At 43.4% G+C, this 14,674-nt stretch overlaps 1 protein-coding gene across 3 annotated transcripts in view; it reads right to left on the bottom strand.

Moving 5' to 3' along the window:
* The window catches only part of ddr2a (discoidin domain receptor tyrosine kinase 2a), a 154,152-nt gene that overhangs the window by 28,317 nt on the left and 111,161 nt on the right, over positions 1 to 14,674 (bottom strand). For all 3 annotated transcript variants that reach the window (XM_080195883.1, XM_080195885.1, XM_080195884.1), the window contains 3 exons: positions 9,831 to 9,978; positions 5,299 to 5,404; positions 676 to 862 (listed from right to left, as the gene is read on the bottom strand). In XM_080195883.1, coding sequence (XP_080052009.1) covers positions 676 to 862; positions 5,299 to 5,404; positions 9,831 to 9,978 — 441 coding nt within the window. The remainder of the gene's footprint in view (positions 1 to 675; positions 863 to 5,298; positions 5,405 to 9,830; positions 9,979 to 14,674) is intronic.

The following is a 14,674-nucleotide window of genomic DNA, read 5'->3' as shown; positions in this document are numbered from 1 at the left end:
TTGGACTTTGCCCCTTCATCAGGTGAGTGGAAAGTTCTGGTCACAAACAGAGCATATAAAGGCACACACTCTCCAGACAGGACAGTAAGACATTTGCCTGGGCTTGCAACATCTCACTTACTGTCCTGTCTGGAGACAATACACATCTCTTTAACCTATGTTTAATGCTATCTCCATTCACATTGTCTGCACCTTTAAGAATTGATTGGCTGTAAAGACTTGCATTCTAATCATATTCTGTAAACTGAGTGTGTGTCTTTATATGCTCTGTTTGTGACCAGAACTCTCCACTCACCTGACGAAGGGGCAGAGCCCCGAAAGCTAGTGGGTTTACTATCAAATAAACTTGTTGGACTTTAACCTGGTGTTGTGAAACTTCTTATTAAATGAGCAACCACTTATTTTTAAACAGTGACCCCTAGCTCAAGATGCTCCCACAAGAGGAAGCACCCTCTCCACATCAACCCTGTCAATATCCCTCAAAATCTGAAAAGGTTTCAATCGAGAATATTTTGTTTGATAACATTCCTGTGAAACAACTTGGAATGTTTTATCATGATGCTATCTATATAAATGCAAGTTGCTGTTGCTCCAGTCATCTCAAGCAATGATGTCAACCACCAAACATTTGCTGATATTTCAAAAAAACATTTAAAGAAAAAATAATGTTTGCACCTTCATTGCGGTGAAATTTCGGATTCGATCAAACTCGAAGAGTATTTCCACATAGCCATTTTCAAAGCTATCATTCCTCCATCCCAAGTAGTCATAGCCTGGCCACACATTGTATACGTGACTCTGTGTGAAGTCATCCAAACCCCAGACTCCATCAGTCATCTGACCAAGTCCTTCTGAAACCATCCTGGGAATAAAACACATATGATGCTGTTTATTCAGAAACACGGAACAATAGGCGTTATTACATGATTTATGGGATTCAATACAAGCAAACAAAATTTCTTCACGTCCTTCAGTAGCTTTTGTATTCTACCAAGGATAAAGTTAAAAGAGTAAAGCTTATTTATTAGTCACAAGTAGGCTTACATTAACACTGCAATGAAGTTACTGTGAAATCCCCTGGTTGCCACACTCCGACCCCTGTTTGGGTACACTGAGGGAGAACAATGCATCTAACCAGGGATCCAAGGTGAGGTATATAAATGGATACAAAATTGGCTTCTTGACAAAAGCCAGAGGCTGGTTGTAGAGAGTTGTTTTTCAAACTGGAGGTCTGTGACCAGCGGTGTGCCTCAGGGATCAGTGCTGGGTCCACTATTATTTGTCATTTATATTAATGATTTGGATGAGAATATAGGAGGCATGGTTAGTAAGTTTGCAGATGACACTAAGGTTGGTGGCATAATGGACAGTGAAGAAAGTTATCTCCAATTGCAATGGTATTTTGATCAATTGGGCCAGTGGGCTGACGAATGGCAGATGGTGTTTAATTTAGACAAATGCGAGTGATGCATTTTGGTAGACTGAACCAGGGCAGGACTTACTCAATTAATGGAAGGGCATTGGGGAGAGTTATAGAACAAACAGACCTAGGGGTACATGTTCATAGCTCCTTGAAAGTGAAGTCACAAGTGGACAGAGTGGTGAAGAAGGCATTCAACATGCTTGGCTTCATTGGTCAGAACACTGAATACAGGTGTTGGGACGTCTTGTTGAAGTTGTACGAGACGTGGTAAGACACACTTTGGGCATGATTTTACCATTTTCGTTCATTCTTAGTGCTGAATCTGGGCATAATGCAGATCCTGCATTCAGGCCCCCCCCCCCAACCACAGATACATCTTACCTGCTTTCCTCCTCCAACCCCGCCCCCCTCCAAGACAACAATCTGGCCTCACTCAGCCCCCACCCAGAGAATGGTCTGGCCTCACTCACCCACCCCTCCTCCAGACAACAATGTGGCCTCACTCATCTCCCCCCCCACCAGAAAATGGTCTGGCCTCACTCACACTCCCCCCCGCCTCTGCCCAGGGATACATCTGATCTGCCTCCTCCTCCTCCGCCCCCCCCACCCCAACCACTGATCTGAGTCAGAGAGCTGTTGGAAGCTCAGAACGCGCTCTTCAGCAGCTGGAGTGCCCGATTCAGACTTTTATTTAGCAGGTTCATTACGGTGCGTTCCGGATTGGCAGATGTGGTGGTAAAGGGGAAAATGCTGATAAAGTTGGGCGGGCAGTTCATTAATTCAATTTAAATGCATACAAATGCATTTAAATCACTATTGCGTCCGTTTGAGCGTGAATCGAATCACTCGAAAGCAGGCGTGACGCAATGGTAAAATCAGGCCCTTAGAATACTGTGTGCAGTTCTAGTCACTCTATTATAGAAAGGATATTATTAACATAGAAAGACTGCAGAAAAGATTTACTAGGATGCTACTAGGACTTGATAGATTGAATTATAAGGAGAGGCTGGATAGACTGGGACTTTTTTCTCTGGAGCGTAGGAGGCTGAAGGGTGATCTTATAGAGTCTACAAAATAATGAAGGGCATAGATTGGCTAGGTAGTCAATATCTTTTCCCAAAAATAGGGGAGTCTAAAACTACAGTTTAAGGTGAGAAGGAGAGATACAGAAGTGTCCAGAGGGCAATCTTTTCACACAGAGGGTGGAGAGTGTCTGGAACAAGCTGCCAGAGGTAAAAGTAGAGGCTGGTATAATTTTGTCTTTTAAAAAGCATTTAGATAGTAACATCGGTACGATGGGTACAGAGGGATATGGGCCAAATGTGGGCAAATGGGATTAGCTTAGGGGTTTTAAAAAAAAAGGATGGCATCGACAAGTTGGGCCGAAAAGCCTGTTTCCATGCTGTAAACTTCTATGACTCTATAACCAGCATGTATTTCGAACTGTGGGAGGAAGCCGAAGCACCTGGAGGAAACCCATGCAGAGATGAGGAGAATGTGCAGACTCTGCACAGACAGTGACCCAAGCCAGGAATTGAACCCAGATCCTTGATGTGTGAGGTAGCAGCGTGCTACCCACTGTGTCGCCCTGTTGCCCCGGGGAAAGGACGAAGAAATGAATACATGAAATATTTACAAAAGTAAAACACAATGGATCTACGAATTGGAATTGTGAAGTAAGCAATGATAACAACAGAAAATAGCAGCAATAACTTGCATTTATCGAAGTTCATTTAACATAGAAAAATTTGCCAACATGTTTCACAAGAACATTATCAAACAGACATTGATATTAGGTCATCAAAAGATAAATTAGAAATTTATAAAAGCTGGGTCAAAGGAGAGTCTTAGAATCATGGAGCCCTAAGTGCAGAAAGAGGTCATTCAGCCCATCGAATCTGCACCAACCACAATCTCACCCAGGGCCTATCCCCATATCTCTACATATTTTACCCACTACTCCCTCTAACCTATGCATCTCAGGACGCTAAAGGGCAATTTTAGCATGACCAATCAACCTAATGCACACATCTTTGTACTGTGGGAGGAAACCCACGCAAACACGAGGAGACTATGCAAACTCCATACAGACAGTGAACCAAGCCAGGGATCAAACCTGGGTCCCTGGAGCTACGAAGCAGCAGTGCTAACCACTGTACTACCATGCTGCCCAAGAGAATAGAAGAGAGAGAGTTAAAAAGGCAGAGAAGTTTAGCGAGGGACTTCCCAAATTTAGCACCAAGACAGCTGAAGGTGTGTCCATCAGTGGTGGGGTACAGGGAGTGGAGAATGTGGAAAAGACCAGAGTTAATAGAATATAAGGCAGGATTTTCCAGTTCCAGCCAACTGGGATGGCAAATTGGAAGATCAGCCAAAAAATCCCATTCATAGTTCTTGAGGGATCATACCATGTGAAGAGGATATCAGTGGTAAGGAAGGGTTTGGGTATCATTGCAATTCACTAAAACAAAGGTCGGACTAATCAAGTTTTCCAGCTGCGAAGGTGGCTTGCCATTGTCCAATGGTGGGATCTTCCAGTCCCACAAAGTCAATGGCCATTTGCCTTGCTCACCTGCCATGTCGTCTGGCAGGAAGGACCGGAAAATCCCAGGCAAAATAAACAATTAATAGAGAATATATGCAACTATCTGTGAAACACAGTTGTCTCATTTGCTGTTTGGCATTTATGCTTCTTGTTGTAAAAAGCTGATTTTTCTGATGAAATTCCATTGCTCAAAAAAGTATATTTATCCTGCACCACATCCTGCTGCAAGACAAAAAGAACTTTTGAAACAGGAATCAAAACTCTCAAGTGGGATGATGTATGCATTGTGGTCAGCACCACCTCCAGGTCAGAGAGAGAATGTGTACTTAATAAAATTGCAAGCAGATAATTCAAGAAAAGTAAAACTAGCGATACAGAAAACTGTTTTTAAGACAAATTCATTTTTGGTGAGAAGTTGAATTTGAATCCCATATTTAGTGAATTCAGTACACTAGGTTTTTTCCTTTCTTTCCTTCCTGACCCTCCCCACATCCTCCTCTACCTGCCTGCTTTATACAATAGCATGTAATCAAGTTACATAGAAACTAGAAGTAGCAGTAGGCCATTTGGCCCTTCCGCCCTTCAAGCCTGCTCCACCATTCATCTTGATCATTGCTGATCATCAAATTCAACATCCTGATCCCCACTTCCCCCCATATCCCTTGATCTCATTAGACCCTAGATCAATATCTAACTTCTTCATGAAATCACACAATATTTTGGCCTTCTGTGGTAGTGAATTCCACACATTCATCACGCACTGGGTGAAAAAATTTCTCCTCCCCTCAGTTTTATCCTCAGAACCTCTGGTTCTGGACTCCCCCACCATTAGGAACATTCTTTCTGAATCTACTCTGTCTAACCCTGTTAGAATTTTCTAAGTTTCTATGAGATCCCCTTTAATTCTTCTAAACTCCAGTGAATATAATCCTAATTGACCTAGTCTCTCCTCATACATCAGACCTGCCATCCTAAGAATCAGCCTGGTGAAACTTTGCTGTACTCCCTCTATAGCAAGGACATTCTTCCTCAGATAAGGACACCAAAACTGCACACAATACTCCAGGTGTGGCCTCACCAACACCCTATACAACTGCAGCAAAACATCCCCATCCCTTTGCTCAATTTCTGTCACTATGAAAGCCAATGTACCATTTGCCTTCTTTACTGCCTGCTATACCCGTGTGCTTACTTTCAGCAACTGAAGCACAAGGAGTCCAAGTTCTCATTGACAACAAGTCTAATTGTAACCTATTGAAAATAACGTGAGAGGAAAGCGTGCTTGGCGGAGAGCTGATAGAAAGTTGTTAAAAAGTATAGGATATCTTACCTTGAACTGATTGCACCGTCATAGACGGAATCATTCAAATAAACCGTGGGGCTCCTGGCTGAGAAAATCTGGTGACCAACTGGGCTACTATATGACACCAAACCATCTGTACAAAAGACATAAACAGGTCAAATCAAAGACCCACTCACTGACATGTAACCATTTCGCACATTTCGGTGGATATTTGTGTTCCCTCCACTCAATGAGAAGCTGAACAGAGATAAATCTAAGTTGGCCCATTTACTCTGTGTCTACCCAAGACTACCTTACACTGGATGGATAGACCCTCAAGATCTAATATTAATTGGGGTTTGTTACATTGTTAGTATCTCAAAGCCATTGTATGGCTAAGTGTGTGGATCGCCTGCTGTAGAAACTCTACTGGCTAGAAGGAATTTGGCCAAAAACACAGGTTCTCCATGGTAATTAAAAATAACATGGCAGGATCAGAGTTGGCCCTCTGAAGAATGCAACAAATGGTTTGGGAAACTGATACCCATTCTTCCCCCAATTCTGTATTCCGGAATGTCGCTTCATGCTCTGGCTAATGATGTTCTTGCCAGGCCTCTTAATATTGCACAGGTTCAATCAAAGGAATTTACCCAATTGGAGATGAGCTTATAGAATCATAGAATCCATAGAAACCGTACAGTGCAGAAGAAGGCCATTCAGCCCATCAAGTCTGCACCGACAACAATCGTACCTCGGCCCTATCCCTGTAACCCCAGATACTTACCCCACTAATTCCTCTAACCTACGCATTCCAGGTCACTAAGGGCTGGTTTAGCATTGCTAAAACACCTAACCCATACAGCTTTGGGCTGTGGGAGGAACCGGAGCACCCGGAGGAAACCCATGCGGACACGGAGAGAACATACAAACTCCACACAGACAGTGACCTAAGCTTGGAATCGAGCTCAAGTCTCTGGAACTATGAGGCGGCAGTGCTAACCACTATGCCACCGTGCTGCCCAAATCTGACATGGTAGGATACAAATCCACAACCTTTGAATGTCTCACCAGACAATGACTAGACATCTATCACGCTATCTGTTGTGCAATGAAAACTGGCTCTGAAAGTTGATTGGGCATTGTGCATGCACACCTTGGAGGGTCTGTGCAGGCATTCAGCTGGCTGCTAGCTCAGGAGTTAAAGCATGACTTATTTAATTTTATTCTCAACTCAAAGAGGCGAACAATTTTCCAGTTTAAAGTTCCATTGCGTAACATTGGATCTCCTGGCAACTAAATAGTTGGTGAAGTAGCAACTGTTTATTTACAGGGAGGAAGGACTATTTATGAGAATTTTTAAAGTGAAACAACAAAACTATCGAACTATCACAACCTGCTTGTCCAACTGTGGATTCTATAGCCCATTCTCTAGCTCCAAATCATGTGTATTGCCGTCCCGTTGCTCAGGGAGTCATGTGGTCCCTGAGGTTTGCTGAAATTTCACAGAACTATGTAGAAACCTCATAGAATTCCATAGACCTTATAGCAAAATACAGGCCATTTGGCCCAAAAAGTTGATGCCAATGTCTATGAGGCTAGTACTACTGCCTTAAGGTGCCAGGGTCCTGGGTTCAATTCCAGCTTCAGATGACTATGTGTCCCTGTGTTATCCCACATTCTCCCTTTGTCTGCGAGGGTTTCCTACAGGTGCTCAGGTTTCCTCTCACAGTCCAAAGAAATGCAGGTTAGGTGGATTAGCCATGCTAAATTGCCCGTTAGTGTTCCAAGATGTGTAGGCAAGTGAATTAGCTATGGCAAATATGGGGATAGGGTGGGGGGTTGGTAGGCTTGGGTTAAATGGTCTTTAGGAGAGTCGGTGCAGACTCAGTGAGCCAAATGGTCTCCTTCTGTACTGTAGGGATTCCATGATTCTACATATAATTCCTCTTCAATTACTTACCTAATGCTATCAACATGTGTCTATTCCTGTCTTTTTTATCTAGCTCTCTCTTAAACGCATCCATGCTACTCACTGCAACTGCTCCATGTTTTATAAAATTCCACATTCTACCCGCCCTCTGTGTGAACAAATTTCTCCTGACATCCTTATTGGATTTATTAGTGACTTTTTCAAAATCAATAATATCCGGTTTGGATTCCCCACACTGGGAGAAACATCTTCTTTACATCGACATCTATAGAATCATAGAATCCCTACAGTGCAAAAGGAGGACATTTGGCCCATTGAGTCTACGTTGTCAACAGTCCCACCCAGGTCCTATCTCCATAATCCCATGCATATATCCTGCTAATCCCCCGACACAAGGGTCAATTTAGCATCCATCTAACCTGCACACCTTTGGACTGTGGGAGGAAACCAGAGCACCTGGAGGAAACCCAAGCAGACACGGGGAGAATGTGCAAACTCCACATAGACAGTGACTCAAGGCTGGAAGTGAACCTCGGTTCCTGACGCTGTGAGACAATAGTGCTAGATACTGTGCTACCATGCCGTCCTATCTAACCCCTTTGTAATTTTGAAGACCTTTTATCAGGGTCACCTCTCTATTATCTCTGTTCTGAAAAAAGGAGTCCCAGCCTGTTGTGATTTTTCTGATCAATATATCCCCACAGATTCGAAATGTTCTGAAGTAATCTTTTGGGAACACATACTCTGGAATGCCCTGAAGATGTAATGAAGTGTCATGTAAATGCAACTGTTGCCTTCTCGTCCTCGCTTAACATTCGCTTGCTGTGAGTCCCTAAGTTAATTTAAAATAAGCTATCATCTCATGATTGTGAGCCACATTGTCACCCATTTTCTGCCAATCTGAGGCCCAACAGAAATTTTGAGGTTTGTACCAAGGAGAAAACTTAAAACGTGTTTCAATCTCCAGGAATAATGATAGTTAATTGATTACGGCAAGTCTGATTGAGTCTAATTTTTGCAGTTTGGCAAGGCCAAATATGTGCTTCCTTTGCAGGTCACATTGACGCAGATTATCCAGTATCAAAGCCCAGAAATATAAGGAGGAATTGTTCTAAAGAGGCCCCACTGACAACCGGGATCGTAAGATGAAGCTGCGTTCTAGTTGTATTCAAGGTTGTGCTTTGAATAAAGAGGTATCTTTGTCTAAAAAATTATTCAAAATTTTTATATTTTTGAATTATAAACCAAAACATTCAAACATCAGAAATTGGAGGAATAGGCCATTTGGCCCCTCAATTCTGCTCTGCCATTTAACTACATCACACTTCATCTTCGACTCAATGCCATTTTCTCACATTGTCCCTTTTTCCCTTCCCTTGGTATCTTTAATATATTGAAATTATATATTGAATTCCAAAGATTCACCACCCTCTGAATGAACAAATACCTCCTCATCTCAGTGTAAATTGCCCACCCTCCTATTCTGAGGTGATGTCCGCTGGTTCTAGACTCCCCAGCCAGGGGAAACATCCTTCCTGTTGAGTTTGTAAGAATATTGTATGCTTCAATGAAAAATACAATAAAAGAAGAGCTGTGCACCATTTTTGTCACTAATGTTCACAGCTTAATGACACATTTTGGTGTGATTTACATCAAGATACACTGTAAGGTTTCCAAATGTTTTTCACAAAAGCAGTGCACTTTGATTTTCATGAGTGGTGTTTTTATAGGATGGTTCCTTACTTCCCTAAATCCCTCCCCTTCAACATTTCTTTCTTGAAACCCTTCTCTTCAAACATGGGATGCGGACATTGCTGGCTCAGCCAACATTCCCGAACTGTCTTTGAGAATGTGGTAGTAAGCTGCCTTCTTGAATTTCTGCAATCCATGAGGTACACTCACAGTGCTGTCTGGGAAGGAGTTGCAGGAGTTAGGGAATAGGGAAGTAATGGCAATCTATTTCTGAGTCAGGATGGTGAGTGGCTTGGAGGGGAACTTCCAGATGGTGGTGATCCCACGTGTCTGCTGCTCTTGTCTTGAAATTGTAGAAATCATGGGTTTGGAAGGTGCTGTTGATGGAGCTTTGGTGAGTTGCTGCAGTGCACACTACTTCCATTGTGTGTTGGTGGTGGTAGGAGTGAATATTTAAAGTTGTTGATGGAGTGTCAATCAAGTGGGTTGTTTTATCTTAGATGGTGTTGAGCTTCTTGAGTGTTGTTGGTGCTGCACCCATTCAGGCAAGTGGAGTGCCAGTCCCAAAACAGGTCATTTTGGGAGAACCAGATTTCTACATTCTCTTCCTTTTTTAATTCACCTCTTCATTTTAAACCCCTTTGCTTTCAATTTCACTGTTGCACATCCCTGTCTCTGTAATCGCTTCCAGTCATACATTCCGAAGTTAAATGTGCTCCTCAGATTCTGCTCACCATGAACAACCTTAACTTTAATTGCTCTACCATTGGCAGGACCTTAGGGTCCCAAAGACAATATATACCGGCCTTGGGTTTCCCAAGGTTCAAGTAATAATCAGTGGGAAGCCCTGTTGACAATGGTGACACTATAAAATCCAACTGCCAGCGAACATCACACCACACAGAAAGACAAAACTCCTGCCCACAGTGTCATTTTTTGGAAGAGCTCTCACACTTACCTAACCATTCACATCCATAGAGCTCCACTCTCATGCACACACTCATGGAATGATCGGTCATTGGTATGAACCGGACAAATCTGGCTATCATGGGGGGCTCCAGGTCTCTCAGTACAGCATCATATGGGTTTACATTTCCTTCAATCACCTGAAGAAGAAGAAGTAGACACAATAACGAGATGAAAGCTGCTTTCACATACTCGAGTCTTTCAAGGTTTTAAGTGAAGCTTTGTGTTAGATGTCACGCCTCGCCTGAGCAGCACTCTTGCCTCGGATTCAAGACGTTGTGGGTTCATATCCCTGAAAGCTTTTGGCTTAAAAATTTCAAAGTGAAAGATGTGTAAAACTCACAAAGTGGGCAGCAACCCACAGCACTGAGGTTATGGAAAGTCATATGCAAATTATTATTTTTCTTTATACATTACAATTGAACATCCATTACTTCCCGATTGGGGCAGCACGGTGGCACAGTGGTTAGCACTGTTGCCTCACAGCACCAGGGACCTGGGTTCAATTCCCAGTTTGGATCACTGTCTGTGCAGAGGCTGCACGTTCTCCCCCTGTCTGCGTGGGTTTCCTCCGGGTGCTCTGGTTTCCTCCCACGGTCCAAAAAATGTGCTGGTTAGGTACATTGGCCGTACTAAACTCTCCTTCAGTGTACCCGAACAGACGGCGGAGTATGGCGACTAGGGGATTTTCACTGTAACTTAATAGAAGCCTATTTGTGATGCTAATAAATAAACTTTGTTACATATTGTATGTAATCAATCTGCTGCATGCATTTGGAAAACAATTTTTATTGCCTAGACAAAGTATTGGGAAAAATTAATACACATTTTTAAGTTCAGAATGACGGACGAACATCAATAAGTTATTCAGGGATCATAATTAACTGACCAGGGAGACAGAATAAAGGGACGTTAAGAGAAACAGACTTCTGTTTATAAGTATCTTTCACTATTTCATAACTTCCCAAAACTGTGAATAGTCATGATTACCTTTGAAGTCGAACTACATTGTTATCCTGCACAAAACATCAGCAACCAATGGGCTAGATTTTATCAGTCCTTCGGGGAAGGGCTGGGAAGTGGCAGGACTTTAAAATGACTAACCAAGACATAGGTTTACGGATCCTTCCCACTGCCATGGCATTTTAACAGCGGTGGGGGAGGTGGCAAATTGCACACTGCCCAAGGGTCAATTCCCTTAAGTGAACATAAGAACATAAGAAATAGGAGCAGGAGTAGGCCATCTAGCCCCTCGAGCCTGCCCCACCATTCAATAAGATCACGGCTGATCTGAAGTGGATCAGTTCCACTTACCCGCCTGTTCCCCATAACCCTTAATTCCCTTATCAATCAGAAATCTATCTACCCGTGACTTAAACATATTCAACGAGGTAGCCTCCACCACTTCAATGGGCAGAGAATTCCAGAGATTCATTACCCTCTGAGAGAAGAAGTTCCTCTTCAACTCTGTTCTAAACTGACCCCCCCTTATTTTGAGGCTGTGCCCTCTAGTTCTGGTTTCCTTTCTAAGTGAAAAGAATCTCCCTACCTCGACCCTATCTAGCCCCTTCATTATCTTATATGTCTCTATAAGATCACGCCTCAGCCTTCTAAACTCCAATGAGTACAGGCCCAATCTACTCAATCTCCCCTCATAAGCTAACCCCCTCATCGCCAGCATCAACCTGGTGAACCTTCTCTGTACTCCCTCCAAGGCCAATCTATCCTTTTGCAAATAAGGGGACCAAAACTGCACACAGTACTCCAGTTGCGGCCTCACCAGTGCCCTGTACAGTTGCAGCAAGACCTCCCTACTTTTATATTCTATCCCCCTCGCTATAAAGGCCAACATTCCATTTGCTTTCTTGATCACCTACTGCACCTGCAGAGTGAGTTTTTGCGATTCGTGCACAAGGACCCCCAGGTCCCTCTGCGTGTTGTAATTTTTCACCATTTAAATAATATTCCATTTTACTATCATTTCTTCCAAAGTGGATAACCTCACATTTGCCAATGTTACACTCCATCTGCCAGATCCTCGCCCACTCACTCAGCCTATCCAAATCTCTCTGCAGACTTTCCGCATCCTCCATGCAATTCGCTTTTCCACTCATCTTTGTGTCATCAGCAAACTTTGTTGCGCTACACTCATTCCCCTCCTCCAGATCATCTATGTATACGGTAAACAGTTGAGGCCCCAGCATTGATCCCTGCGGCATTCCACTAGTCACCAACTGCCAACCAGAAAAGCACCCATTTATTCCAAATCTCTGCTTCCTGTTAGATAGCCAATCCTCAATCCATGCTAACACTTTACCCCCAACTCCATGTACCCTAATCTTCTGCAGCAACCTTTTGTGAGGCACCTTATTGAACACCTTCTGGGAATCTAAAAACACCACACCTACCGGTTCCCCTCTGTCAACTGCACTCGTCACATCTTCATAAAAATCCAGTAAATTCGTCAAACACGACTTTCCCTTCATGAATCCATGCTGCGCCTGCTTGATCAAACCATTCTTTTCCAGGTGTCAGTTCAGAGACTTTTCACATTGCTGTTGGCACTTTTTCAATGGTGAGTCAACCAGGTGGAGAGAGCACCTAGTGAATCCTAGCACTCTCCCAGCGCGTTTGGAACAGAGTGTGCATTGAGCACTCTGTGGTCCATAGAGGAGCACCACGGAGCTGCCGGTTTTCCAATTGGATGCAGCTCCTTTTTTGGGGGGGGGGGGGGGGGGGGGGGGGGCGGGGCGGTGGTGTGGGGGGTGGGGTGGGCGGGGGTGGTGTGGTGCCTGGGCTTTAAAGGGAAGGCAACCTCAACTTCTTAGTTGATGGAAAGCCAAAGAATGCATCCAGGTGTCCCACAAGCAGCTGGAGTGGGATCACACGTGGCTTTCAGGCCTGTCATCAGTACCCGTGCCTCGACAACAAAAAATTGTGTAAGGCAACGTCCTAGAACTGTAGTGTGAAATTGTCCAAATACTCAGTTTTTATAGTTGTGGGTTCGAGAGATAAATGTTAGTTAGAGCACTTGGAAGAACTCTACTGCTCTGCTTTCAACAGAGCAGTGGGATCTTTTCTGTCCACCCGAGAGGATACATGTTAGTGCAGCCACTGAGCTTACATTATCCGCTTAAATCTCTAGAATGGGGCCTGACATCATGAAAGAGGGTGAATTACAAATCAGGTACAGAAAGAGAGATGCAGCTGTGGAAGGCTTGGCGTGCAGGGAAACTTTCGATGTGAGGCCAAAGATCAGTTTCCTGGTAGCGGGATAAACTTTAGCAATTCTGTGGGACAGGAAATCCCAACCAAAGGTCAGTGGATGTTTTTCTGGGATCGCCAAATTTCCCGTCCCACCCCTGATCTGCCATCCATGTTCTCAGGACTTTAAAAGGCGGATTAAAGGTGGGCCAAGCTTCCTCTGAACAGTGCTGGGAAGTCTGTTTGCACATCGTTCATGCTCATGAAAAGGCCAGCTCACCAGAATTCTGTCTCTCCCTTCATATTAAGTACCTCGGCCAGTGAGAAATTGGAATGTTCAAGCTCATGTCTACACGTAAGTGGCATGCACCTGGTGAGACAGATTTCTTCCATGATTAACAGTGAGTTTCCGCTGCATTATCCTCTTTTGGGGAGTGTTTGTCAATGTCAACTTATGCTGGCGGCTGTGTAGTTCCAGTGCAGCTTGTACGGAGGGTGACCAAGGATAGGTTAGCAGAGAGAGGCAGAGCAGTGGTTGAGAAAGGGTACAAGGGATAATGGAGGCTATCCCAGTGCCCTTTCAATATGGCAGCCAAATCTTTGAATCCATGAGGGAATGGCAGGTTATAGTGACCTCTCGCTTGTCCCTGCTGTGAGATTCAGTGAGCTCCGCATGGATATATATGCAATGAGTCGAAGGTCCACATGACCAGCAGAAAGCCCACTTTCAAGTCTGGTACTGGACTTCCACTCCAGAACTAAAGGTTCTGGCCACAGAGTGGGAAAGAATGGTTGGATTAAGAGAGGAGCAAAATAAAAGGCAGAAAGGAAAAGTAACAACAAATTAAATATCAAATTGGGATTTTATAATAAAATTTCTCTCATCTTTCTCAGGTCCTGGTAATGTTTAGTAAAGTCAAAACAAAAATAGTTTGGGTTTTTTATATTGAAACTGGAGCTTTGCAGAATAATGAGGCATCACTGCTGGAATTTTCCAACCATTTACGCCAGTGGGAGTTTCCCATCTTGCAATAGTGAATGGAGATTTGGCTTGCTGCCAAATTCTCTGACTTTGCTGCAACGGGAATGGGCAGTAAAATCAGGCCCTGCAAATCAGAAATCAGCCTGATCATAACTGTGATCAAATCAGCTCAGAGGACCAGGTGAGGCTGCTATACACAAAATGGAGAATTCAAATGGTGTTACAGCCTCATAGACATGCCACAATATTTATTTCATTCTGACTTGGTTTATGATGATGCTTTTGAATGGTTTCTGCTGAGTTGTAACAACTGAAATGTTTTGTTATTGAATGCTGTCAGTGAGGATAAAGGTTCTTTTGTCATCTGACAAAGAGGGAACATCTTGCATTTTGACGGGGGGGCCTATGTATCACAAGGTTTAGCTGTCTGATAAATAACACTGTTTTTGAATCTTACACCATGAAACAGTAATAAGTTTTCTGAATTTTTAATCCCCCCTCATTGCAGCATTATTACTATATATAACACAAGGCTGCTCATTGTACATTTTTTATTTGTTATATTGATCAAGATTGTTATATATTTCATAATGATAGGATTTGTTGTGTATTCAGTACGGTCAGTAATTGCATCACATTGATAATATCTG

This window comes from Carcharhinus amblyrhynchos, chromosome 9 (assembly GCF_965287045.1).
Source record: "Carcharhinus amblyrhynchos chromosome 9, sCarAmb.v2.hapA, whole genome shotgun sequence".
NCBI lineage: Eukaryota > Metazoa > Chordata > Chondrichthyes > Carcharhiniformes > Carcharhinidae > Carcharhinus > Carcharhinus amblyrhynchos.
The sequence above is the reverse complement of the archived record's forward strand: the minus strand, read 5'-3'. Positions and strand labels throughout refer to the sequence as shown.